The sequence below is a fragment of the Netta rufina genome (assembly GCF_964035555.1).
Source record: "Netta rufina genome assembly, chromosome: Z".
In the NCBI taxonomy this organism is placed as follows: domain Eukaryota; kingdom Metazoa; phylum Chordata; class Aves; order Anseriformes; family Anatidae; genus Netta; species Netta rufina.
In genome coordinates, this window is record NC_140126.1 from 59553293 (window position 1) to 59581272 (window position 27980).

General features: G+C 40.6%; 1 protein-coding gene across 1 annotated transcript in view; it reads left to right on the forward strand.

Moving 5' to 3' along the window:
• Positions 1–1572: 1572 nt before the first annotated feature.
• ZNF608 (zinc finger protein 608) overlaps positions 1573–27980 on the forward strand; it is a gene marked incomplete at both ends in the record, with an annotated part of 76710 nt that continues 50302 nt past the window's right edge. The window contains one exon of the mRNA XM_084305645.1: positions 1573–2463. Coding sequence (XP_084161771.1) covers positions 1573–2463 — 891 coding nt within the window. The remainder of the gene's footprint in view (positions 2464–27980) is intronic.

Consider the following 27980-nt stretch of genomic DNA (forward strand, 5'->3'; position numbering starts at 1 on the left):
ATAACATTTTTATTTTATTTTTTTAAATTACTGTGATTATTATTACGATTCCGTGCTTTTACTCAGGAAAGCAAACAGGCAAAAAAAAAAAAAAAAAAAGCTAAAAGGAAAAAAAAATACAAAAACAAAACAAAACAAAAAAAAAACCTGATGCTCCAGTTCTGAATGTGAAATATTACCTACCAGCTTGTAAAGTTGTGAGGAACAGCAGCAATTTTTTTTTTTTTTTAATTTTTATTATTTTTCTAAGCGAGGAGGAAAAACCAAACAAACAAAAAAGGACTTCTGATCCGTGTGCCAAAGTAGGGGGAGATGTGTTACTGACCGATTTATACTGGCTGAGATGATACTTGCTTTCTACTTCTTGTTCACTTGCTCTTTAAGTAAAATGAGACACAGAGTTGTTGCTGAGACGAGTGGGAACAGCACTTTGATTTGCTGGTTTAATTAAAAAATGATAAAGGATTAAAGGTAAGCATTATGTGTATATATGTATAAATATTTCGACAGTCGACTGTAAAAGGGAGAGATCCCTTTAAAAATCGTTTTAACTAAGCTTTGTCAAACACACACTCATTTGCGGTCACTGAGGCCACCTTGGTGCAGATCACTTAAAGTGTATGTCTTAATCAGTTTCCTGTACAGTCAGTAATACTATATTTAACAGACCTAACAATTGTGTGACCTAGGAGTGCGTTAGAACTGCTTTTAGAACTGTTATCTTGAGCATATATTTTAAAGAAAGATCTCTTTATTTCCTTTTTGTTTTATTCTTGCCTATAGAGTTTAATATTTTTCAGTAAACATTTGCGTTTATGGGTTGTCGGTTTTTAATAGAAAGCTGTGTCGTGTCAAGGAGAATTAGGTTTCCCCCTTCCCTCAACCCCCTCTCTCCCCTCCCTCCAAAAAAAAAAAAAAGAGATTAAGTAGAAAAGGGGTAAAAGATAACATAGGAAAGTCACAGAACTTCAAGAGTCTGGTTTAAAGCCACGAAATCCATGGAATGCAGCGAGGAGTGAATCTGTGTCCTTCCTTTTCTCCCTTTCGTGCCTAGGTGGTGGTCCAAGGGGTTAGATTACAACATGTGCTCCAACAGCTAGGCACCATTTCTAAGACTGTATTTCCTGAGCTTTGTGGATTTAAATCATGCAGTTATTAATATATTTTTTTAAATTTCTTTTCTATTTGTGGACATGTTTTTAAAGAGAGACTGTGGATGTTGGGATACAACTAGATTAAAGATGCTCACTGTAAAGGCATCACAGCCATTGCCTCTGGTTTAACAAACTTAAGGGGGAAAATGGGGAAATAGTGAGTGATTTCGCTCCCCCCACCTTGGCCCTTTTTATTAGTTGTGTTGTATTCTGGTAAGACCCTGACAAGAAATATCCGACTTTTCCCCTTCTCACAGGAAGAGGTGGACGTGGACTGCAGGTTATAAACCTAGACACACCTGGGGAAGGAAGGCAAGAAGAATTAAAACTTAAAAAAGCCCAGCGGAGATAGACGAATGTCCCCACATCTCCAAAGGAAAGTTCATCGGATTTTAACTCTAGAGATCTCATCTTCAGGATGTCATTGAACACTTCCACTACAGGAAAAGGTGTGGATCCAAACGCGGTTGACACTTATGACAGTGGCGATGATTGGGAAATCGGTGTTGGGAATTTAATAATCGATTTGGACGCCGATTTGGAGAAGGACAGACAGAAATTTGAGATGAATAATTCTACCAATACCACCAGCAGCAGCAACACCAGCTCCAAGGATTGCGGGGGTCTGGCTTCCAGTGGGGCTAATACTACCTCAGCCTTAGCTGATGGCCTAAAATTTGCTTCTGTTCAGCCCTCTGCTCCCCAGGGGAATTCCTCTCACAAAGAGACTAGCAAATCAAAAGTGAAAAGGAGTAAAACTTCTAAGGATGCTAATAAATCTCTGCCTTCTGCTGCCTTGTATGGGATTCCTGAGATCAGCAGTGCTGGCAAGAGGCAGGAAGTCCAAGGGCGCCCTGGAGAGGCAACTGGCATGAATTCAGCACTGGGTCAAAGCGTGAGCGGTAACCCGAACGGCAATAATAACAACACCAGCAACACCACCACCACTATTGCCTCTTGTGGGAAAAACAAAGAGGAGAAACCAGGTAAAAACCAGGGCAGCAGAGGCTCCAAGCGGGATAAGGATGCGGGGAAGTCCAGGAAGGACAAGCAGCATGACCTGCAGCCCGGCCACCCCAACGGCCCCGGGGGTGGCAGTGGCCAGGCCCCCCCAGGGCACCTCTATGGCTACGGGTCCAAGGGCGGTGGGAGCGGCAGCCCCTTCCACTGCGCTGCTGCCGCCGCCGCCGTCGGGGAGGTGAGCAAAAGTGCCCCGGATTCAGGGTTAATGGGGAACTCTATTTTGGTAAAGAAGGAAGAGGAGGAGGAAGAGAGCCACAGGCGAATCAAGAAGTTGAAGACAGAAAAGGTAGGACAAAGCTCCTCTCCACCTCCTCTTCCGTGTCACCCCGTGTCTATGATAAACTTCCCACAGCTGTGTGTTTGGCTCCTGTCTCGTTACCTCTGCTCTGTGTTCGTAACATGCGTCTGTTCTTCCTCTAAAAAAAGACACAAACCTCCTCCCCTGGGTGGGAGACGCCACGTTTTGGGTGTGCTCCTTTCCCACACGATTTCCCCCGCTGTACCCAGACACAGAGAACGTTCCCATCCTGCCCCTGCCTTCTGGTGGCCTTTGCCCAGGAGGAGAAGCCCCGAGGTGACCCCGGGTGAGCTGTCCCCGGTGTCAGCTGAGAGCAGCAGTGCTGGTACCGGCGGGACGGCACGTGGGGTGGCAGGCTGGAGGTGCCCCCACTTGCCTCGGGGGGTGCACAGCTCCAGCTCCTCCAGCAGCAGCTCGGACACGTGCTAACTGTCCTGCCATGAGGCCACAGGGTCCCCACATCCTAGTCGCGCTCTCAGGAGCCGAGGGTGGGAAAAGCGAGGCAGCCACGAGGCCCCTGGGCTGTGCCGTGCCCCTCTGTGGGGACGAGGGATGCTGGTCGCACAGGGGGGCTCCTGTGGTGGGGCAGCAGCCCCCGGGTGCTGGTGCAGAGAGGAATGATCCGGCAGGCAGGCGGTGCCTCTGGTCTTGCTGGAAGGCGGAGGCTGGCAGGAGGGGAGGCACCTCGTCCCGACACACACGTACGTGTGTGCCAAAGGGCTCTCGGAGCAGAGGGGAGCTCGCTGGTCTGAGCCCCGCTGGCGCTTGGACGTGCACTGCTTGCGTGCTGAGTGGTGGAAATGTGTGAAAGGCACCAAGCGGGGGTGTGTGCTTTTGTTCCTTTCCGTTAAGGCAGCCAAGGATGCTTTCTGTACGAATAAATGCCCACCGTTGTGCTCAGAGGGAAGGGTGGAGGCAGAGCACGGCTTTTGTAGCAGTTTGTTGGAGGAGGTTCTGGTGTCAGCGGGAGCTGCTCCGTCCCAGGGCAGGCGGCGTTGTCGTGGGGTCTGGGGGGGCTAGATCACGGGTCAGATGGACTCCACAGGTTGTCCAGCACGGATAACCTACCTACCTACCTACCAGCCTACCCAAAAAGTGGAGCAAGTCGACGCCCCACGAGCGAGTAGTATCAGGGTGTTAGACTGAGACCTCATTGTCTGCTATTTGCTTTTACTGCTTCCCTGAGCGAATGCTCAGTGATGGGAAAACTTTCGGGCTGGTGTTAATGGTATGGTCTGCAAGCGTCTGGGAGGGCTGTAGGTCTCAGGGAAAAGTTACGGCTCTTTATGACCTGTTACCGGCTTTTTAGCATTTCAGTGCTGTTGAAGGTTTTGTAACGTCAAAGTCGACTTTTGAGGATTAGGTTTGGGCGTTTGTGACATGAGATATTGGTGAAAACTTGAAAATAATTTCAAGGGCTTGTATTTGAGGCAAGGAACAAATCAAATTTCATATTGTATGCATATTACTGCTTTTAAGATAGCGTGTCTACAGATGAATTTGAATGAGCCTTGTGACCTTTTCTAAATGCAGATGAGAGCAAACCAGATTGATTCAATGCATATGTATATGTTTGCACTTTGATTTATGGAAGTTCTGCTCACTGTGAGAAGGTGTCCTAAAATCTCATACTCTCTTTATTAACTTAGTACAGTAGGCATTTACTTTTGTTGCCAATAGTCTTCAAATTGCAGTTCTCTAATCTGTTTTAACTATCTAGATAAATTGCCCTAATCCAGTCTTCACAATGGTTGTGGTTAAAGAGTCAGAGCCATTTGATTGGATTCAGTGGCTGCCTGGAATGTGGGAGGTACTGCCCTTTTGCAACCCCCTTAGCCTTTTAATCTTTCAGCCAAATGTTCACATTCAACAATTTTGTTTAGCTGGCAATCTGAACATTTCAGTATCTCAAAGGCTGCTGTCATGGCAACAGAGATTAGAGAGTGGTGTGGTTTCTCCAGTTTTTGTGTTCTTTTCAGTCTCGAGTCACACAGGAAATTGTATGAAGAACTCACATACGTGCGAGTAATCGTATGTGCAGTGTAAATGGGACGGTCTGTAAATTCAGAGCAGACACGTACGGGGTGCTTTAGAACCGGTGGTACCCTTGGCGTTGTGGCTGCTGCTCCAATAGGAGGGTTGGAGCGTGGATTTCTGCTAACAGCCAGTGCTGTTGGCACACAGTGACTTTAATACAGGCTTTGCACATTAGAGTCGTGCAGTGTTGGCCATTGTCTGGCACACTGGTGTGCTTGCTTGCTGTCTTAAATAACATCCCTTAGCGTTTCTCTTCCTAGAGAATGTTCCCTACTTGACATACGACAATAATAAACCTCATTGCTGACAGTGGCAGAAGTGAAACTTCAGTGTTTTATGTTTGTTGTTTTGGCTTTTTTCCAAATGGTTAATAACCATTAGGGCTTTTTTTTTTTTTTTTTTTTTTTTTCCTGTAAAGGTTTTAAATTTGTGCTCAGATGAGGCTGGGTGTGCTTTACTTGGATAAAGCACCTTGTGTCTGTAGAGAGATAATTTTCAAGCCTGCATGTTAAAATCAATTTTCAGTTATCTTAATGCTGTGAAAGACATGTCTCATGAATCTGGATGCGTCCTACTAGATAGAAATGAGTTAATGCCTGCTGAGTCAAAATCTAAAGGTTTTTTGTATGTGGTACAGAATTGCGTTTGTTTACTATTTGTGAAAAGCTTGGAGCAGATTCCCTGGAGTTGTAGTCACTGTTTAGTTTTCACAGCATGCTTCAATGTCTATTTTTGGACTATTTATTCTGTTTCCTTGCTGCAGAAAGTCATGTAAAACATGATAAATAGGATCTTATGAAGCCTAATTAAATCAATGACTGTGTTCTGCTGGCTCTTTTATGCAGAAACCGCAAGTATGTTGTAAAAGTCGCCACTCCCCTAATATGTGGATAAAGTCAAAGTATGCTGTAATTCTAAGATGTTTGAGCTATATTCGTGCAGCCCGTTTTGTGGTTAAGCCACCAGTGACATGTCTGAATAAGTAGCTTTGACAGGTAGGCTAACCACTCCTAAGATTTTTGGTGTTAAAACCTGTCTCCATTTTCCATTCCTTATCCATACCATACCATTTTTAGCACAGTTACTGTTTGTCAGCATGAACTCTTCATCTGTTTTAGCTATGTTTTTGTATTTTTAACAGCTGTTACATTGAAAAGAGTTCAGTTTATCTACAAAAAATTACTTTCTGTGCATTGCAGAAAGATTTGGGGATTCAAACACAATGTCACAATGTACTCTGAGATATGGGAAAATGGTAGTTGGCACATGAAAATCTGTGTGTTTAACTGAAAATAATACAGAAGATCTCAAGCTGTAGTCAGGTGCAGTTTTTAAATGAATGTCAAGTGATATTCCAGGATTGGATTTTTCTGTTGTCATAGCACGTTGTGTTGGATTAAGACTGAATTTCGCATCTGAACCTTGTCGTCAGCAAATTAACGTGTTGGCTGGTATTGTTCATTTTATCTTCGCTTCTCGTGGCAGGATTGAGGGTGATCTACACTTTGTCAGGAAATTTGTGTGCATTTTACCCACTGATGTAAATCATTGAGGTACATGCTTTGATTAATGGTGTTATGGCGATATGCTTTTCATGTACTTTCCTCGCTGGCCTTGGGTGTAGTTTATTCACTGTGAAATAAAAGGGCAAGCAGGTCACCCGCTGTAATTAAAGAACAAAGTCTATTGTTGTTTGACAGCAAACTGTTTTGAAAGCTACATAAGGGATTTAGCTGTTAAAAACAGTGATAACTATGGGTGCCTAACAATAAGCACGGCTCAGGGTTCTCAAAGTCCTGTAGGGCAGCCTCGCAGCGTGGCGGTGCTTTCTGAGCCGGGTGAAGAGGTGCTGCCCTTTGGCCGAGGGAGGTGGTGGGCGTGAAGCCGCTGACCCCGGCGCGGCCGCGCCAGCGGACCTGCTGCGGCACCCCTGCGCGGAGCCTCTGGGGCACGGCGTGGGACTGCTGGGAAAAGGCTGCGCTTTCGGCACCAGTAATTTTACAATTTTAATAACTTCATAAATACCCAGTAAAAAGGAAGGGATTGATTGTCCAGATGTCATGAGGTTAACCATGTTCTCCATGTTAAAGGGCTTTGCTGCAAGACTGTTTTAATTATAGCTATATAAAGACTTGTTTTTCCAAAGTAGCATTTTATAGTCCAATAAATGAAATGTATGTTAAAAGTGCTAAGCAAAATCTCCCGTAACCACAGAGGTGTTCAATAACCAGATTCAAGGAACATGGAAAGTACCATCTGTTCCTAGTTTTCAGCATAAAACCAGGAATCGAATAGTTGAGATTTGCCCATATTTTTGAGACTCTCTCCTTTTTTATTATTATTATCATTATTTTAAAAAGTTCACCTGGCACTTTATAGAAGCTTTCTGAAATGCAATAATACAGGAGAGACTGCGAAAACACATGTTCCTACATACAGTTAAGTGGTTCCACTTTCATTTAAAGAGATTTCCAGAAGCTCAGTCATTGAAGAATTTATAATAGTGAATCACCTCCTGCAGGCAAACACAATAAGGGTCAGTTCTTCAAAGATCTTACTATTTAGCTAGAACCTGAATTATTCTGTCAGTTTTTCCCCAAGAGGTAAAAGGAAGGAGGGGAAAAAAAATAAAAAGAAGACTCTCCAAAGATAACTTTAGCAAGCTCTTATCAGTCACCTAATCGCATACGATAAAACCATTGACGAAATTTTTCCGTGCAGAGACTTGGGAGAGTTGTTCTAGGATCATTGATAGCAGGAAAATTACTCTTTTAAAGATAACTTGAGTTCTGACCTGTCTGGCAGTGCGATTCCTGGCTGCAGCCTGCGAGCCCTGGATAAAACGCCATCCGGCCTTTGTTGGAGGCCTTTGACTGAAGCTAATGACTGGTGTTGTGCCGCCCCGAGATAAATGGCATTATCTGTGCGTGGTCTGACAGGAAGCAGACAAGTTAATGGCGGGCTGCGGGGTGGATCCGCACGGTCCAGGCTGAAAGGTGAAGCCCAGACCCCAGGCTCTGGCCACGTTCCTGCTCCTCTGCTGAGGGCCTTGACTGTTGGAAAAGTGTTTTGACAATGGCAACGTAAATTGGAAGTCAGGGATGTGTGGGTTTTCTTGCACGCTAAAGCTGTTGTGGTTTGTGCATGATGCGGTTTTGAGAAGGTGCCACCTCCATCCTTCCCTTGGTGTTTACAGGAGAGCCTGGGCTGCCTTCTGCTAATTGAACACATCCTGAAGGCAGCGTTCCCATCAGTTTGCTCTACCATCCCTGCAATCTGCATTCGTAACGCTGGGCTAAACGTTGTTACATCAGTGGCGGCAGGACTCGTCCTCAGAAAATCCATCATCCAGTCTGTTCTGTACCTGCATGCCTGGTGGTTGCTTGGCCCCAGTGCCCTGCCTGGACTTCCCAGATTTGCTGTGGTCTCCATGGCGAGTCCCTAAAGCACAGGATGCTTGAGCGTGTCCTGAGGGGTCACTTTGTCAGCTCCGCAGGGTGTTTGGAGGTGGTGTTCCAGCTGAGAGCCAGACCACATGCTACATGGTTAAAGCCCAGGGGGCAGGTAGAAGGGAGAGTGGGCAAGCTGAGACACCCTTGAAATGGTGCTGACTATTGAGTGCACCACACAGCTGCATACAGGCACCCTTTTCTCTCTTCTGGGCCAGGAGGATCCCACCTGTCCAGAAACCACACATTGGATTAATGGTCACCAAGTGGGGTCTGTGAAACAGTAGGTCAGAAGACCTTCCTGAGCAGAGGACAGAAGGAAATGGAATGGGAGGCGTAGGCCAAGTAGGCCTTGAACAACTGCCTTGAGAGTGCCCAGTGTGTCTTGACAGACTGCGCTGCTGTTGACCCAGCTGCCCATAGCCTTGGCTGCAAGTCTTTGAAGTGCTCCTTTTAGTTACAGGATGTGTTTCTGGCAGCCTGGGGTGGTGTTGCCAGTGCACATGGTACCTGAGCACGTTTTACAAGCATTGTCAGGAAGGCAGACTCGGAAACACTAACATTTCTGCTATTGGAAATACCACCTTCACTGCTGTTTCCGATAAAGACATTGAGTTAGGTATTTGGGATTTCCATCATCCACTCTTAGAAACAGGTTGTGTTACTTCCAGGGATACTTGGGCGGCTTGGCATGTACTTGCTGGATGTTCAGTGTTCCTCAGTTGTAGCACTCAGGTTTTGCGTTGCCAGTCAGCTATGTATTCCAGGTTTGTTCCACAGTATACAGGTGAGATTGCCAAGTATAACCAGGTTTTAGTCTGCCTTGCTCTGAGCTAATGTACTTAGTACAGCTGATCCAACAGACAGGTTATTCTTAACAGGGTTGACACTATGCTGGCTTTACCTTGTCCTTACGTAATGTTGTAGTGTACACTACAATATGTCACTGCGTTTCCTGGAAGGACAGAGAGCTTATCTGACTTCTTGATTGTGCTTTATTGCTTATAATAAATACATCCTCTCATGGGTCCTCAGATGGTGGTCACAGCTGTGGGTGCATTCACTTCTGTTGAAGGGCTGGCCATAGTTCTGCTAAAAGCTTGTGTTTGTTTCGCTATATTTTCATACTGGGGAGTTATTTTTATTTGTTAATAATAATCACAGGAAATACATTGATCTTCTAAAACCTCTGGTCTATGTACAGCATTCCCTGTTGGGTGAAAGATAGCAAAATGGTTGTGTGAAAATTGCTGATTATGATGTAAATACAAAATGTAAATATCTTTTTAAAATTCATAAAAGCTTGTTCATGTTTCTTTTTTTTTTTCTATTTGACAGACTTTTCTATTTTCACATCAGAATGTTTCTGCCCATGCTCTTTTGTGGTGCAGTGTTTAACCAAAGTGAATAATAATGCAAGCTATCATTTTTTAATTTGCTTAAAAATATGTTTGAAATAAGATAATTTGAATAAAGATAATAACCAGTTTTCATAGAAGGACTTCTGGGGTTTTCTTAATATGAGATTTTAAATCACAAGATTTTTCTGATTATGTTCATTAATTAAACCCACAGTTCACTGCAGGCTATGAGTAGCCATTTGGGCAAATGCAAAGATCAGACTGTGATTTTGGGTTGTGTTGTAGCCAGGGTTTCAATAAGCCTCTCTTTTGCATTTTGTCTTAATTTGGGCTAAATGGTCTTGGCAATTGGAACAAAGTCTTTACATTTGAATGAAAGGTTGTAAAACTATTCAGAGTGACTTGACTGACAAGCATGTTCTTTGTAATTTTTGTTTTTCCTTTTTTTTTTTTTTTTTTCCAAAAAGCTAAAAGAAGATTCAGGCGGGTAGGAATAGATGGTTGCTTCTTATGGCTTTGTGTATGTGTGCATGTATACATACACACTCTGTGTTTATAAACAGGGCTATTTGATCGAAAGATTTAAGAGTGAGTAGGGTAAGTTGCATGCAATGAAAGAGGTTTGAGGATTGTACATGTATTTAGATTTTCGACCTGAAGGGTAGCTATGGTGTTTGATCACAACACTACCAGTAAAAAAGTTGCATTTTTATGGAGAGAAGTGTGTTATATCTGCTTTTCTAATAGGCAAGCAAACGCTGCTAAATCTCACCTTCTCTAACATCTACCTGTAATTTCCACAGAGGCTATTCAAAAAAAAAGCCATTGGAAATTTAAATTTGAAATTCCTTTTTTTCTGTTAAGTAATTTTTAATGCAAAGAAGGGCAATATTGAATTGTGTCCTTTATGATAAGCCTTCCTCAACCAGTATGACTTAGTATTGTTTTTAGAAATAGTAAGCACTTAAAATTGGTTAACTTAATCTTCTCCCATTTTCCTCTCCCAGTTTTTGATTCATTCTAGACTAAATCTTATTCCTGGGCACAAACCCAGCTTGGCTGAGGTGATTCAGTCTCCTGGGAATCTCCACTGTCAAATAATAACACAAGAAAAATGTGCCCATGGGGATATTTGAAGCATATGCCAATAGTGGTGTATGAACACAATTTTTTTTGCAGTCAAAAGAGCAAACTAAAAATCTATTGATTGTGGTTACTTGGTGTTTTCGGAACACTGGTATTCTAGTTATTGAATTGTCTTGTCATGTTAACCAGCAAGCAGATGGCATTATGCCACAAAAGTATACTTTTACTTAAAGGAACTTTAGAGGTTTTGATGTGTTTTCTTTTCCTCTTATTTCCCTGATGGCTTCTTTTTATTGAAGAGTAACATGAGGAGACCTGGTAGCAATTTTATTGCTTTCCCATAACAGTTTGAAATAATAGCTTGGTCTTTGGTTGCCAGTCAAGTTTCTACCAGTCAGCTTGATTCTGTTTCTTATCATATGGCAGTGGAGTATAAAAAAGTATATTTGTAGTTTGCTCTCAGAAACTGGCTTTTTTTTTTTTTTTTTTTTTTCGTGCTCCAATTAGCAACAGAAGAGTAAGCTCCAATTGGTCACACTTATGTAAACTCCTAGAATTCACTTTCCATTATTCTGATAAAAGGCAGCATTCAAGTTTAGGCTGAGTTTCCCAGGAAATTTTGAGGTGCATCTGGCCTCTGATGCACAAGGTGCTTTGGTTTTGCACACACTTAATTTATTGCATTAGCCATTGAGTTAATTCAGGGGCCCTGTTAAGTCCATCCCCCACTCCTAAATTCACACTACTCAAATGCCACCTTCATTGGTGAATTTCAGTGATACTGCATTAAGCTATGGTAGAAGTGTATCTCTGTGTGCCCATAGGTCTACATTACACAAGCACAGATTTTACAGTTTTCACTGCTTCCCTCAACCATTGAGAAGAGTTAAATGCAACTTGTAATCTCAGTTCTCATAGTGCACAGGGCCAGACCAAATTATTTTTGGATTTCCTGTCACCTCCTTGGCTGATTCCTGCAGATGGCTCATGTTAAAAGCAACAATAATGTTTGAATTGGAAGAGTTTGGTCTTTGGGTTTTCATTCTTCATGGAGAACTGTTTATTTGTGTGTGGTTCGCCACACTACATGGGTAGGACTATCAAATCTGTGCTTTATTATAGGCTTAAAGCAGTGGGGTAATGGCAGTAGTTGCATGTTCCAGGGCTTCGCGTTCTTGCCAATTCTTTCTTTTTGAAGGAAGAGAATGGAACTAGATCTGTATCTCTGCAACAAAAGGTAATAGAAGCAAATAAAATTAGAAATGGACCTCAATGCAACTGTGTTTTGCTGCTAGAAGTTTTAAATCTGATTTAGTAAATGTCCAGGGAGTTGTTTAGTTAGTGCGCACTGAAGATACAGATCTAATACTCCAGAGGCATGCTGGCTCTACTGAACCTACTTGATGTAGAGTTTTACCAGTTACTTTTGCCCTGGGATTAGTGTTACACAGGGTATGTTGAATTGCACTGGAGTTCAGGAATTTGAAGGAAAAAAAATTGTAATTTGAGAACAGTGGAGATTGTTGTTGGCACACCCTGCTTTCCTATAAAGCTAAACTCATCTGACACTCTTCAACCGCTAGTAAGGTGTAGTCTCATGTAATAAATTTAGCGTTGCTAGTTGCCTTTTAAGGATAGGGTTGTATACACCTATGCATATAAACAAATACATACATATATTTGTGTGTGTACACGTATGTATGTATATTGGGTGTATACATGCACAAACACATATATAAAAAAGAAATGCTACCGTTTTATAATACATCAGCTGAGTTTTGGCTAATAGTCTTTATTTACATTTCATGTCCAGATCCTTTAACAGTCTTTCCTCTGATGCTGCACCAGATGCCAAACACTGAAGGAGAAAGCTAGCAGCTGTTTCCGTTACAGCATTGGTACATTTTTGTCTACGCTTTATTTTCATTTTTATATTCCCCTCCAACCTTTTGTAATCACTCCTTAAAAAAGAATTTTCCCTTTGCCTCTGATGTATCTGTCTGCAGGCTTCTGTGTTATTCTTAGCTTTAAAAATATCAGACCTGCTAGATTTTTTTTTTCTCTGCTACGTGCTTAATGGTTTGACTCTTGCTCAACTCGAATAAGTAGTTCATTACTTGATGTCTGAGTAAATCCTGCCTGAGATGAGTCCAGGTTACAGAACAGGGTCTACTATGACCAATTTGATTATTCCTGTAGCAACTTGAGTCTCAATATGATTCGTAATTTTTTTTCCACGCCACCTGGATAGTATTTTTCTCATTCTTACTCTTTCCTTCACCATCTCTCTGAAAATAATAGTTTCATGGCTGTATGCTGTTACTGCTGAGATATGACTGAGAACTGCATGCAGTACAGTGAGGCACATTCATTTTCATCTAGTACCCGTTTGTTGCCTTGAGCACTGTAAATCTGTCAGCTCTTCACGATGCTTTCACCTCTTTCTTCATTTGCTCCAGCTTCTAGTTTGACAATGTTCCCCTGAGGCAGAATTCTAATCTGCTTCCAATTAGTTGCAAAATGTGACTCAAATTTCCACATTATGGCTGCTGTTTTACTTGCACGCACACATCTAGAAACAAATTAATGCTCTTGAATATTTATTTTTGAGCCTTCAGATTTATGCTGGGAGGAAGAGTTGCCAACTATTTTCAAAGCACTTCCAAGATTTACCTTTTTCCTCAAACTGTAATATTTATTGTAGACTTAAAATGCCTCTTACTGCTTTATGTTTACAAAACCTTTTCAGCTGACTGGTAATTAAAGAAGATGCATCACATATGGATAAATTCTAAAAATGAACAATACTTATAATTAAGGTTAAATTTATGACTACTATGCCAAAGCAGGATACAAAGCACTTTTTTTTTTTTTTTTTTTCAGGGCTAGCACAACAATTTTTTATTTTTTTTTACCTTTATTGTAGTTTTTGAGAATGAACATAGTTAGTTGCCGCCTGTCTGCAAGCGACTTATTATCCATGACTCCAGAAGTCATCATTTGAAAGGTTGGTAGGGGAGAGACAGAGCTGTGTTTGGTCTTTAGTGAGTTTTTGTACATAGAGCTAATCAAAATCTGTTTGCGTGCATCCACCTATAGGTGTCTGTACTTGTGTATACTTGTATCTACATGAGTACATGGGTGTATCTTTAAAAGATTTGACATAAATGGAGTTTTGGGATTCTCAGGTAACATTTGTATTCCTAGGAGTAATTTCATTAGGGATACAGCTTTTACAGTTCGCTGGGAAAGAAGTGTATTTTTGGGTGGAAAGTCCAGAGATCTGGATTAATTCACTGCAGAAAGGACTGGAATCTAAACCCTGCTGGCAGGCTGAACTTTTGTTTGGGCAAAACCAGTATTGAAGCTTCCATGACAGTTCTGCTTGATTGCCCTTCTTCCTCAGAGCCTTATGTCTGTAGTTGCCTATATGGAGAAACACAGTATATTTAATTCAAATGTACCAGTAGCTAAATTTATAGGTGCAAATCTTCGGTAGAGTTTAGCACTCTGCAGCTTGGCAGATTGATGTCAGCAGCCGTAATAGACTTTAAATAGGCTTGCGGAATTTCATTGGGAGTATATTGCTGAAGTTGATATTGCTAAGTACCTGTCATTTCTAAATGAGATTTGCACCTGTAAATTTAGCTGTTCATTTGCAGTAATTCACTTACTTCAGACAGATTTTTTTTTGAAATGTTTCACTGTCTTTACCATCCCGCGTTGAGTTGGTAGCCTGCTAGCCGCATGGTATATATATATATATGAATATCTGAGGGGAGGTGAACACGCATACACATCGTGTTTGGGTTCACAGTTCCTGAGAAAGTATTTTGCAGCAGGAACAAAAATGTAAAAGGAGAGATAGAGGAAAATGACCTTGATGTTACCCTGTTTTCTCTTGGGTCAAAAATGACTCTTCACTGTAGAGATGAGAAACCTAGAATGTTATTTATTTCTCTAAAGATTTCGCTTCCTCTTGTAGACTCCTGTGATTCACAACATCATTTTATAAGGAAACAGTATTTGCAAACATGGTGAAATGCTGCAGCAGCATGACCTTTTTTCTTTTCTCATGCGACGTCAAAGTCTGTGAGGGCCAGCTCTGTAGTCAAGGTGAATTGCAGTTCTTATGATTATCAGCTGTTGAGAAAAAAACCACACTGATAATTGAAGCCAAAGTGAAATGTATGTATTTACAGCTTACAGGAACAGGCTTAAAGATATCCGCAGTGCTTAACCAGGGCAGCACATAAAAAAACAGCCCCCCACGCCCAAAGGTATGTACACATACACATGCACGCACACAACCCCACATTATTAATTTTTCAGGCAAAAGCCACGGTGCTTGTGAGAAGCATTAAATGCTTTTGTTGATAGCTTATAGTTTTATAAACTCTAAATGAGCTTATTGCCTTTTAACCAGCACTAAATAATAGAAGAACCTATGAGCCTCCACATTGGACAGCAGCCAAACAGCCAAAGAAAGAAAAAAAAAAAAAAGGAAATGAATGGTTTAATTGTAGAGCAAATCATTTGTTTACAGATTAAGACCTATTTGGTAGCCAAATCCTATGGACAAGGAGGTGAAAGAATGAGGCACTAAGGTACAGGAAATGAGCTTTACATTTTGTGACTAAGTCCTGCTATTTTTACCTCCTCCTAAAACAGAGGGGGCAAGGAAAAATGAATTGTTTAACAGCAGAGGCTGCTGAGCACAGTGCACGTATTTAGTAGGAACAAAAGGGTGGGAGAAGGGAGTGTTGGTGCGCTTTATGCTCTGACAGCAACCTGACAGCTGGAGCTGCTTCCAGCTAAGGGGCACCCGCTGGTGGCAAGAAGACCTGCCCTGTTGTGTTTTCTGTCTGAAGGGGGGGCGGTTGGAATGCCCCTGTTAATCTGAGCAAGCGTAATTCATTTGTTTCAAGTCCTCACCCCGACAACATGTTTAATTTCTATTTTCTTCTTTATGAGAGTTTTTTTTTTTTTTTTAATGGGCCTTTGTTTCATTGTTTCAGTATTGTAATTAATTAGCAGACAGTTCAAAAGGCTCAAAAGTGCTTGTGCTTCCTGATTTACTGTTGTACAACATTTTTTCAAAAGTCCTACTAGCTGCTTGCCTGTAAATTTGAAGATATCATTTTCATGAGTCATTGGTTTAAAGGCTAAAGGCAGGAAAGTCTTACAGCACAAGTGGAGTAACCTCTACAGTTAAAAGTTGTTTAAGCTTTTTTGTTTGAATCTCCTTTTTTTTTTTCAGTAATTTGCATCCTTTCAACAATTCCACCTTTCAAGCTGAATTTTCTGTGACTTCTTTACTGTAACTTTCTCACTTTCACCAACATGACAATTAATTTGGGAAGCCTAAATATGGACATTGGAAACCAAACCCTCATGTAAAAGAAAAGAGGGAATGGCCTCAAGTTGCACCAGGGAAGATTCAGGCTAGAAATGATGAGACTTTTCTTCTCAGAAAGAGCAGTCAGGCACTGGGACGGGTTGCCCAGGGAGGTGGTGGAGTCACCGTCCCTGGGGGCGTTCAAGGAGAGGTTGGACATGGTTTAGTGGGTGACATTGGTAGTAGGGGGATGGTTGGACCAGATGATCTTGGAGATCTTTTCCAATCTTAATGATTCTGTGATTTTGTCTATATACAAAACTTCCCTGCCATCTGTAGCACGGGAAGCGGAGCTTTTGGGGAAAATGTCTCATGACTGTTAATATGAAAAATGGCATTGATTTGATCAGATTATGAACCTTCTGAGGATTATGCTGAGCCTATGAAGATTTGGCTATATGTTTGGCTATACTTGGTTTTACATCCTCAGTAGCTGTAATAAGTTTGTGTGAGAGAATAATTGGGCATAGGTGAGTATGGCGAGTTGTGTTTGGTTGTTTGAAGACATTATAAAATACTGTTAGTTTGATTCCCTTTAAATTAGGATAAAGTAGGCATTGAGGTTTTCATCCCTTTGACTAGCAGGAAGCTCATGTAAAGAAAAGTAAGAAAAAATACAGGCAAAAAAGAAATTGTCGGTTCTTCATATATGAAATCCAGTAAGGGAATAGGAAAGCTTTCAGTGTATATTATGCTGTGTAATTGTAAGAGGACAGAAAAATGTTAAATGAGCTTTAGGTGTGGCCTTTTAAGTGTTTAGCACTGCAATGTGTTGCTTCTTTTTGTACCTCTTGACTGAAACGTCTGATGCTATATGGAGTATTACTCCTTCTGCTTATATATAAGCAAACATAAGCAGCAGTGCCAGGAGCTTGGGCTATTAAAAATGTTCCTGACAAGCTGTAGTGTACTGCTTAGTAACCCTAGGAATAGTATTCTCCTCAATAATTTGTTTTGTTTTATTTCTATTAGCTTCTGCTGTATTTCCTTACCCAGAGAATGAGAGAGACTACATGGTAACGTGCATGCAGCTGTATTTCCAAGTAACAGTCCATTTCTCTAATTGCATTTAGAGGTGGAATCTGCTTGCCTGGGAATGAGAGGCAGCATTAGCATTAACATCTCTGCAAGGAGGATACTGCTTGGGAAGTTAGATAGGAATTCTGCCCGTTACAAGCAGTTTTAATTGTATGTGTGTATTCTTAGCGTGTTGATGTCCCTTCATTTTGTCCATTAGCACTGAAATGGCAGTTTCCCTTGGAACAGTAAACCACCCTCTATTATCTGATGCCTATTTGGTAAAGTGAGCACTGGCATCATATGTCGCATGATTGAAAGCAGCGTTCTGAGTGACCCTTAAAGAACTCTGTGTTCTGGTATTGTGATTTCACACTGTAATGTTCACACTGGAATTTTCACAGCACAACTGGCACAGCCACAGAAACAGGCTATAAGAGGAAGTTTGTTTCCTCTGGAGGCATAGCCTCAGCATGGTAATATTTTTTGCATCTAATTACAAGTGTATAATTTTATTGTTGTTGCTGCCTCTAACAGACGCATGGGTGGTCTTCATACTTCACAGTGAAAATGATAGCATTGAAATAATGGGTGAAGTTCCATAAATTCTCAAGACAAAATTACTCCTTTTTTTGTGGCTGTATGAGGCTTAACTATCAGGAGACAAATTCACCCCAGGCCAATTCTTACTTTTTTTGATCAATGTGGTGAAGTTAGGCTTACTGAGCTTTTCTGTCTCATTGGTAGAGTCAAAACAATAATTAAGCAATGTTGCCCTGAATGTGGGCCTTTGTAAATTCAAAAGGAAATTTGCCTTCTAAATTGGCAATTTAAGGCCAAGAAATTACTTAATCTCAGGATTTCGTAAGATTTCTTACAGGCTCATTTTGATTTTTATACCAGCCAGAGGGATGGTAAAATTGTTAGCAAAATGAAATTGTGGACATGATCTGAACTCATTGAGATAAAAAATAGATACGGATAGTATATATGGTGGCATAAGGGCCCCTCTGCCTTGTAATTGCATTTAACAACTTCAAATGCTTCCAAAAAGGGCCAGGCAAATGTAGTACTACTTTCAGAGTTGAATGAGGGATGAGAGGAGGAAAGTAGGTTAAACCACTTGAGGATCTTCCAGAAACCAAACCTTTGATAAATTTAAATATATAGGTCACGGTACCTTTCTCCTCTGTCCTGTTTGTCCTATGGCCCATAGGTGTTTTGAGTCAGATCTTGCTTCTGTGGCACAAAGAAGTCACTGTGCTTACTTGTGTGAATGGAGACCAGCTTCTTGGATGAGGAGTATGGCACCTGTGTTGTTTCTTCTCACAGTTTAAGCATTTTCAGTGTTTTATCATAGAGAAGGTTGTCTAATCTGGGAACGGAAAGTCAGCATACTAGACTAACTCGTTTTAGTCGTTGCTAAATTTGTAAAGCATTCTCTGAGAAACCAGGGTGTGAGCAGAGAGGAAATCTTAGTTATTTTGAGATTAATCGACTCTCCTTTTAAATTAGATCTTCATTTGAAAGTAAACTTGCAGCTCACTTGAGAGCTGAATAGCAGAATTCATTGTTTTTCAGCATAAGAGCAGAGCATCGCTACAAGTCCTTTGAGTAGTGCTATGGTGTAAGTCAGGCTGCACTTAGAAGAGCCAGTACTTCCAAGATGAAATCCTATTACAGCCCTGTTGAAATTCTTTGATATCTTTATTGGTTTGCCACTGTGGAAGTGGGCTATGGTAAATCTTGTTTTCTTGATTTAAGGACATGAAAGGTCATGTTTTTGCTGAGTTCTCTTGCAAGAGATTTTGCACAGCTCTCATACAAAAGAGTGTCTACAAATTTGTCATGGCTGTATGTAGCTTTTGCGTCTGGATGTACAGTGAGGCTGTATCTGTGAAGGGGGTGTGAGTGGAGCAGTGCCAGGACAAGACTGGCAGCTGGCTGCCAGAGCACGCCCCAGCGTGCGAGCACCAGTGGAACAGTTTTGCTCGGTTCCTGAAAACTGCACAGGAGCTGTGGTCTCATGCGTGCTTCCCACTGTGTCTGCCCAGGGTGCTGCCAGCACCCGTCACTGATGAGTACCTTCTCACATTTCCTCCTGCTTTTACAGGTTGGGCTGTTCCCCAGATTGCTTCTGCCAAAAAAACAAACAAAAAGTCCAAGTGACCCAAATAGCATGCCTTTTTGAACCTAGTGTCCAGCTTGGTTGGGATAAAAGGTGGCTGCGTGTGGTTGTGTGGGTAGTTTGGAGAAGAAGGCAGTGATGATCTCCAGAGGAGGTGAGGTGGGGCTGATGATGAGGAGCTGCATTTGATACCTTCGTTTCAGTCTAGCTCAGTTGCAGGTGTGTGACTGCAGCATAAAGGTACTGAATGGATTTGGGCATTTAGACGGTCATTTTTGATCTCCTGGTTAACCAGAGGAATTTATTCAACAACAAATATCAAGAGACATGAGCATTTAGAGTCTTTCTTCTAAATGGTCATCACTACTTCATGTGTAATTCTTTCCCTTCATTTCCACTAGATTAGTGATTATTCTTACCTTTATTGCATTTGTATGATGCTAATTTTGTGTAGTGTAATCTTTCACTGAAGTGCCTCTTTCACTGTTTTCCCATCTAGTGCCATATTCAGTGGTACCAGAAGAGGTGGAATATTGACAGAAAATTTCCCTTAAGACCCTCCTGTTCATTTGACAGATTATATACATAGCCAAATCTCCTGTTCCCTGCTGTAGACTGATAGTTTTCCCTCTTATTTCTGTGGATTTATCAACCAGTTACCGAGGAGAGGAAAGTATTTCCAAATTGATAGGAAAATGTGTTGTGAAACCGCAAAAATGTAGCAAAGTCTCCAGGGTAGGCCATGTATCTGGAACAGCTTTTTCAGGGTTTTCATTTTACTGGGGGAACTAAGTAGATTTCGTTAGCCTGAAGTGACAGTGCCTTTGGAAACCTGAGTGTGAAATCTTTGTATCTTTTACTGCCTTGTCCTCCAAGTGTCCATACAGACCCCCTCATTATCAGTATTTGGTGGTTCTCAACTGCCTGTCTGGTGGCCAGGTGCTCCAGAGTCACCAGGAGGAATATGATGGAGAGCAAGGAGGAGGGAGGCTAGGGGTGTAGTGGCAGGAGCTGGAACAGAGTCTCTTCATGCGAGTGAGTTGCACCCAGGTAAAGAAGATTCACCCCTCTGTTCTGCCAGGGAAGCCCTTTTTCAGGGGGAGGATGTTAAGCCACATCTGTGGGGATTTTTCTTGCCTCTGTTTCCATGCTTGCCACGAGGCTTTGGAAGACTCATTTTCCAGCTTAGAGATTGTTTTGGAGCTGGCACAAGACAGAAACAGCTTTGTTTTTATGTCACTCTTGAGCGCTGAACAGTCCTTTGGGAATATGTTTATTGGCCTGTTGATTGCCCTGTGTGCCAGGTGTAATAGTTACAGTAACCTGTGCTAATAGGTGACCAAATGATTCTTTGTGCAGGTGATTTAATTTGATCGATTCCATGCTTATGTGACAAATCTGTGCTGTTGAGGCTGGCTGGAGGCCAGCTGGTGGTGTGATTGTGGAAATGGGGCGTTGTTCTCCTAGTCTTAATTTAATGCACCTTAGCTAGGTTTCTGAGAGCTATCCCATGATAAGGAAATACAAAACCACCTTTTTGGAAGGGAAGAGGAAGCAAGAGAGTGTAAGTCGTCAGTAAGGGAGCAGTCTGTTTCTTGAGTGCCTGTGTTCTCAACATGGGGTTAGAGGAACTCATGATTTTGGCTTTCTTGTCCTTCTCTTCATACCTGTGATATGATACTGTAAGTAAGGTGTGTGACACGAAAATGTAGGTTCTTAGTAACCAGTATATATTGATGAACATTTAGTGTGAACTTGTTCCCCGTGGGTACTCTGTGACAGTGCAGAAAAGCATGTGGCCCTAACAAATTACCAAAGGGTTAGTCTTTCCTCAGTACTCCAGAATTTTCATACAGATGCTTGTGCTTGTCGTAACTTGGATTTCAAGTTACTTTCATCTCAGCAAGGGAAGCGTAAAAAGCACAAGAAGTATATTTTGGCAGTCACCTCCATTAGTACGGGGGGCTGAGAGCAAACCACCATGTTTCCTGGTTAATTGTTGTTAACCTCTGGTGGAGCTCCTGATGGTTTGAACTGGCACCAGCCCCGGGTTCTCAGTGCTGGAACTTCCTATCCTGAATTTGTACATAAAGGTATCTTGGGAGTTTCCATGATGAGGGCACATGCCATTTTCAGGGCAATGCAGGGCGAGCTTGAAACGACGTGGCCTGAGAAGTGTGCCTTAGGTAGTTCTAGAATGAGACAAAGATAATGTATGAGGCAAGCTAGTACAGTAGCCAAAAGAACATTAAAACTGGTTTGCTTTTTGTCTGTCCTAATTAAAGACCTAAAGAGATGTGTTACTAAGCCACAAATATGTACTGGGCAGAGACCCGAGTGTTGCTGCTTCCAGGTAACCTGAGCTTGAAGAAGCATGCGTAACTGGAGAAAACGCTTTGCTCCGGCGGGCGCGGCTGTAAATCTCATGCAGTTGGAAAGTGAAGGCTACCTTTGGCATGCCCATGAAGTCTACGACTAATCTAGTGGGTATTAACATTGCCTTTGATTATCAAATCAAAGTTCAGTAAAACGATGTTTGTTCCCAAGATGTTAACTTCCTGAAAAGTCACTGTATATCAGTTAATTAGTGATGTTTATAGGATCAGCATGTTGTTAAATAAACAAATTAAACAGTAATTAAAATGTAAGTATTACAGTCTTAAAATATACAGTTATCTGACCTTTTTAAAGATATGGCTTATGTACTACTCTGTGCCACTGTTATAATTAATTAGAATGAAATCTAGTAATGAGAATGTTTACTCTCTAATGAAGCTAAATGTGGAGATCTCTTTCCTCTTTGTCTCCGCTGTTACAACGAGCGGAGCATTAAAATCCTCGGTCATTGCAGTTAAATAAACTTGTTACTGATTGGAGTTTTGCTCTGCAGATTAGGAGTTCTCTGCTGCCCATACTGCTCTTTAAAGCACAAGGGTAGCCTAAAATGGCTCCAGATTATGATGTATGGCTGCTCTTGTGAAACTGCAGCTGCGAATCTAAAAGAGGATGTAACCATGCAGAATCGCTCTTTTAGATGGTCATTAGCGCTGCATAAGTACAAGCCTCTTTTTCAGATAGCATTTATTCTTCACGGTTCTTCTACTAGTATTTGATGGCAATGTCATTTGCCAAGCATTGAATAACAATGAATGTTTTATTGAAGTACAGTATTCTGAACCAGTGCTTTTTAAGCTGTTTAAGTGCTTAATTTTCATTTGACTGCTCCTTTTCATGCAAATGTGAGTGTAGCAGAAAAAGCCAATACATTCTCCTCTGTTGTGCTGTTGTGATGTGCTGGACTAAGCTGAAGGCTTGTGTGTGGGAGAAGGAAGCGTAGCTTAATTTGTCATATTTATCCACTGGCATCCTGCTCGATCTCTATTCTTCATTCTTCATTTTACTTCGAACGAATGGGTGCAAAAAAAAAACACAGAAGACTTTCTGTGTGATACTAAGGAAAAAGCAAGCCAAGAAACAGTCTCTTCCTTGCCCCCAAACAGATGGAAGACCAAATTCCAAATTCCTTTTATGGCAATGAAAAGAGGAATTAAGTCTAAATAGTTCAATGCTTGGTTCTTTCATTCTTCTTCCAAGGATCTCAAAGCAAAGTAGTCATTAGGAGTTCATTTCTGAAAAGCAGGTTTTTATGTGGTTAACACCTACAGCTATGGTAAGATTTTTCAACAATCTAGCACCTACCTTTGCCATTATAAGAGAATCTGAGGGGAAGCTGTGCACCCAGTGTGCTTTGTTCTTTTGAACATCTGGCCTGTTGTTTCGATTCGTGAGGTATTCTGAAAATCTGCCATCAGTTCTGTGTTTTAAGTTATAATTAAATATAGTATGCAGGCTGGCGATAAGCTTCATAATCGCAATGCTGCTGCCATTTTATAGACAGTGAAACTGAGATGGAAAGATTATGAAGTTACTGAACATTACCAATATGTCTCCATACTGAATAGCTCCATATGAAAAGGCTTTTAGAGCCTAAATTCAGACCCAAATGAGTATGTCTTTTATTTCAGCCTTTCAAGGTTTTAGAACCACAAAGGAAATTGATGGCACCATGGCATGGAACGTAGTCATACTATGCCATAAGCACTGACAGCATCCATTCCTGCATTATCATCAGACTCTTTAACATGATTTGGGTGGGTGAATTAATATCATTGGTTTTGGGACAGGTGCTATATCCATTTTTCAGGCAGTAACAAATACTGTGCAGACTTTAAGTGTTGTTACACTAATTTCAATAGAATGCTCGGTGATTCTCTTCTAATTTTGAACGGTAATGAAAGCAAGTGGTCAATCTTAAGTAGATACTCAAACTAATCCAGACTAGGGTAGTTTAAATACCTTTTCCTTCGCCATGTGAGAGTGAAGAATTTTCTGTTATGTATATTGAGATTGAAGAGGTGTTTTTTTTTTTTTTTTTTTTTAATAGAAATGTTAGTTTTCAGTGTAAGCATGTGTATGAAGTTCTGTGCTTGTATTCAAAGATCCACTGACCCTATCTCTGCCTCAGATGACTTCTTACATATTTTCCAAGGTTATTTTTGGTGTTCATTTTTCTCATTTCTCTGTCCTCAACATACAAGCATGTCTTTGGGTATCATGCAGTCATTTTTTTTTTTTTTTTTTCTGGTTGACCATTAGTCATATTGATACTGTGGTGATAAAGGAAGCTTTATTCTCAATGCATTTTTGACAGTACAGTATCAGGACCTGTCACATAAATATTTTGTTGACATCAAAGAGACTATGTAAAAACCTATAATTTTGCAGAAACACAGATTGAGTTGTGTTTCAGCCATTTCAAACATGAAAAGGAAAGATGACTACATTGTTTCTATTGTCTGCCAGGAATGAAATTCCAGCAGTAAATAAATACAGTGGCCATCCAATCTAATTACATTTTAGTTACCTAAAGTACTATAAGCCAGGTAATTCCATTTTTAATGTGTATCACTTTAAGGTAATTAAGTGTTGATAGTGTTTTCTACATTTTCAGACTGGATAGCTCCTTCAAAATTGAATTAAGAATGTTGTCATTTTTGATACCTGAAAGTAGTGTTTGGAACTACTTTGAGAGTAGGCTTTGAACTAAAATACCATATTACATATTGCGAATTGTTGTCAACCAGTGCACTTTTTATGTTTTATTGTTGTACAGTATTTGCTTTAACTCATTTAAGAGTTGGTGCAATAAGAAGGAAAGTAAAAGTAGCAGAGGTGTAATAAACACTGGTTTAATTTTTATAGCACAGTACATTATAGAACTATAAAACTGTGTGATTATCTAAGTCATTAACACTGTCTTAAATCAAATAAGTGTTTAGAGCCTGACACAGTGCTGAAAACCAGTGTATCAGCGACTTTCTAAAAGTGAATTTGAACAGAAGCCAGTGTTGCTTGGAAGAAAGATTCTGCCGTTATGCATCATCAGGAGCTCAGTGTTAGGGATATCATCCAACTATTATCTTCTCAAGCATTCCCTGTTTTACAGCGCTCCTATCTATATCATTTTCACACTTCCTTGAGAACTGTAGAATGTAAAACCCGCAGAGCATTTGTGCAGGATCACCACCAAAAATGGGTTACTGGATTTAAGTTCTGCCTTGCACTTGGTTTATGAAAATTTTTGTTTTCACTAGCTGTTGCACCGTGAATTTATTGATAGCATGTTAGGAGGCATAGCAGGAGCAAATCTAAGTCATGAGTCAGTTAAACTCTTTCTACTTTTCTGTTAAGACCCAGCTGATCCAGGCACCATATTATTTGTTTGTGCCCTTAAACTGTTTTTTTTTTTTTTTTCAATAATGGTTTAAGAGATCTTTAATTGCCTGATTTGAGATATTTGGGGTGTCCAAGACTTGTACACAGACTGCTCATCACTCTCTGTAAATGATGTCTTTAAGTTGAAAATTTAGAACATCTTGATGCTTCTTTGAACTCAGTCTAAAAATAAATAAAGTCTCTCTGTAATTTGCTAGATGTTGGAAGGCTACTCCTGTCAAACCTTACTCATGCCACTTGGCACACCAAGTTCCACATTTGGCATTACTCTGCATTAGTTCATGCAAAATTGAAAACAATGTGAGAGAACGCTTGGAAGATAAATTTCCTGTCTCGGCCAGCTGAACAAGAACACGGCCTCTTAATAAATCTAACATATTTTCATTTAAAAAAAGAAGTTTTTTTTTTTCTTCTTCTATTTCATCAGCTTATATTTCATTCACCATGGCTGAATCACTTTCCTATTTTATGTTACTCTTATGAAGGTTAGCAATTGGTTTAGATGACATCTCCCCAATAAATGTTTTCCCAGGTTAGTTTTTAAGCAGCTAATACAAAATCATCTCAAAATTGGCAGTCCTCATAAAATAATAGAGATGAAACACAAGAGAATACACTAAAATTAAAGACTTAGGTTTTTTGAAGGTGGCCTCTCACAGCATGGAGTCCCTACTAGACAAGAAAAAGACATGCATCTTTTTTGGACATGTATCAGAGCGAATCTTTTCTTTGAAAGCAGTGGACATGTTCCCAAACCATGTCTAGGATAACATACAAAGTATTTCTAAAATTCTGTCAGCTGCTAATCCATGGGCGATAGATCTTTGAGGACCTGATGCCATGCAGCATGCTGTGCTTTCAGGCAGTTCATTTTGCAGCATTTGAAACGCCAGTGGTAGGCTGGTTTAGGTCCATCTCAATAGCCATGTTTGCATTTTTACAGAGATGTAGCTGCTTTTGTCTTCCTGTATTCTCATGTTGTTTCTCTTCATTTGCTTGGAAGAAAAATAAACCTCTTGTCAGCCACGCTGCATACAAGTCAGAAAGAAAGGCACATTTGTGGGATCTTTTCCCACACCTTTGAAGACTGAAGTGAACCTGATTTGGTAGTATTTCTGCTTTAGCTTTTGTAAGTCATTAGTGAGACAGAGTAAATGGATGCCTGGAAGGCTGGCTAATTTGTTTATAATAGTAAATGGCTCTGGTTTTGAGAGAGAAGCCATCAAACACTCCTGTGCGTGGATGTTCATTTCCAAATATCTGAATAATGATTGAGGTTGTATAATTGATACATTCAGGAAAGGAATGCATAGAAGTTGTCGCCTTTATCCACCAAATAGGGCTTTTGCAGCCTTTTACAACTTCCCATATGTTAATGAAAAACATTTTCTGAGAAATTGGCAGCTTTGCGCTTTGTAGCTGATGCCAGCTTTTTTCATGGACCAGTTCAAGGCAGAGCAAAGGGAAAAATGCCTTGTTTTAGTGCGTGAATTACTCTGACAAGCTTTCACATCGCCCCTCCTCTTATTAATATTCTTTTTGATGTAAGCTTGTAAAACAGAGGATTGGCTGTTAATCTCTGGGATCTCAAGGGCTTTTGGCAGTGGCCCATAATTGATGTGTTCACATGGCTGTTGTCTGACTACTAATGATTAGACAGCAGTGTTATCTCCTAGCTAAATCTGTGTTGCTTATAAATCACACTTGATAAACTGCAGTTTCATTTCTTCAAAGGATCTGTACATGTCTATATACTTTGATAGAACTGCCAGAGGCATTTCATGATTTCATGACAGCTTAGATTAGTTTTATTCTTTATTTCAGTTGAACAAAATATTTGAGTTTCTATCATGCACAGAAATGTTTCTTTTTGTTATAAATTCATCATGCAGTGAACAGAGTGAAAAGCATGTGTACAATTCAGGCAGAGCAGAGAATAGAAGGTGCAAGTGACTGTAGAATGCCACATAAAATGTGGAATATTTGAGCTAATTCTTTCCTCTGCTATTTGAACAGAAAGGAAGCTTCATTTGCAGCAGTTGTTGATCACTGCTAGACTGTAAAATAGTCTACGAGACAGCGTGTGAAAGGGGGAAGTTAAAGGTTAGACTGATGTGCTGAAGCACAAGGTGTTTCAGTAATGGTATCTGGAATTTGTGGAGTGAAACCATGTCCTTTCCATGGCTCTGTTCTTTCTCAGCAAGACAGAAATGATAAGCCTTTGCTGAAAGTCTGCAAACGTAAACTTTTGTCTGTGCTGGGTGCTTAGAGAACATGCTAATGAGGATCCCTGGGTACTAAGGTAAAATCGGTAGGAAAAAATGTCTTCGAGGTAGGGACATGAGAAGAGGCATCTCAAGGTTGCCTGCTGTTAAGCCACAGGAAGAGTAGGCTTCAGCTGTCTGTTCCAGGGCATGTAACCAGATGATTTGGTGCCTATAGTGTAGATAGTTTCATGAAAAAAGACTTAAAAGAACACTAAACCTAGGTTTCTACTCTCTGCCAAGACTGAATTGTCTCAAAACTGAGGCAAGTAGGTAAGTAAATTTACAGAAGTCTTCAGTGTTAACTGCAGATCTTATATTTGTCTTCATATTGCAAATTTAATCCTTTAGTTTCATTAAGGATTATTGGACACTTTGTGTCAGTGCCATGTTCAGTGTAGAAAGAGGAAAAAAATGCATTCTAAATGAAGTAAGTATTAGCAGTTTCCTCCTCACAAGGATTATTTCCTCTTAAAAATCTTCACATAAAAAGTTACTTGAAATGCTGATTACCCCTGTAGCTGGTAAAACAAACACTACAATCCAAATTCTGCCATTAGTTTTGCTTCAGTGGAACTGCTCTGGATTTACACCAGAGTAAAGATATACACCAGTTGAAAGGAAAAAAAAAAAAAAAAAGTGTTACAATAAATTGACTTCCCCTAAGAGATTTTAAATATTCCAAATTGGGAGAGATGGAGAATTGGTTGGGTTTTTTTGTTCTTTTTTTATTTTTATTTTTTACTTTGTGAGTAAGACTTTATTATTATTAGTAGTAGTATTAACTGTAATTCTCCAACAGCAGGTAGTTGTAGGGATAGCTAAATAATAATGATTCAGCTTCCTTTTCAGTAGAATTACCAGGCTGAAAATGGAAGCTGAAAGGTCATTTTAAACCTGCTTTCTTCAGTGAGCTGCTGAAAAATCATAAATGCATCTGTCCCATTCTTAAAGACAGTAATAATGACT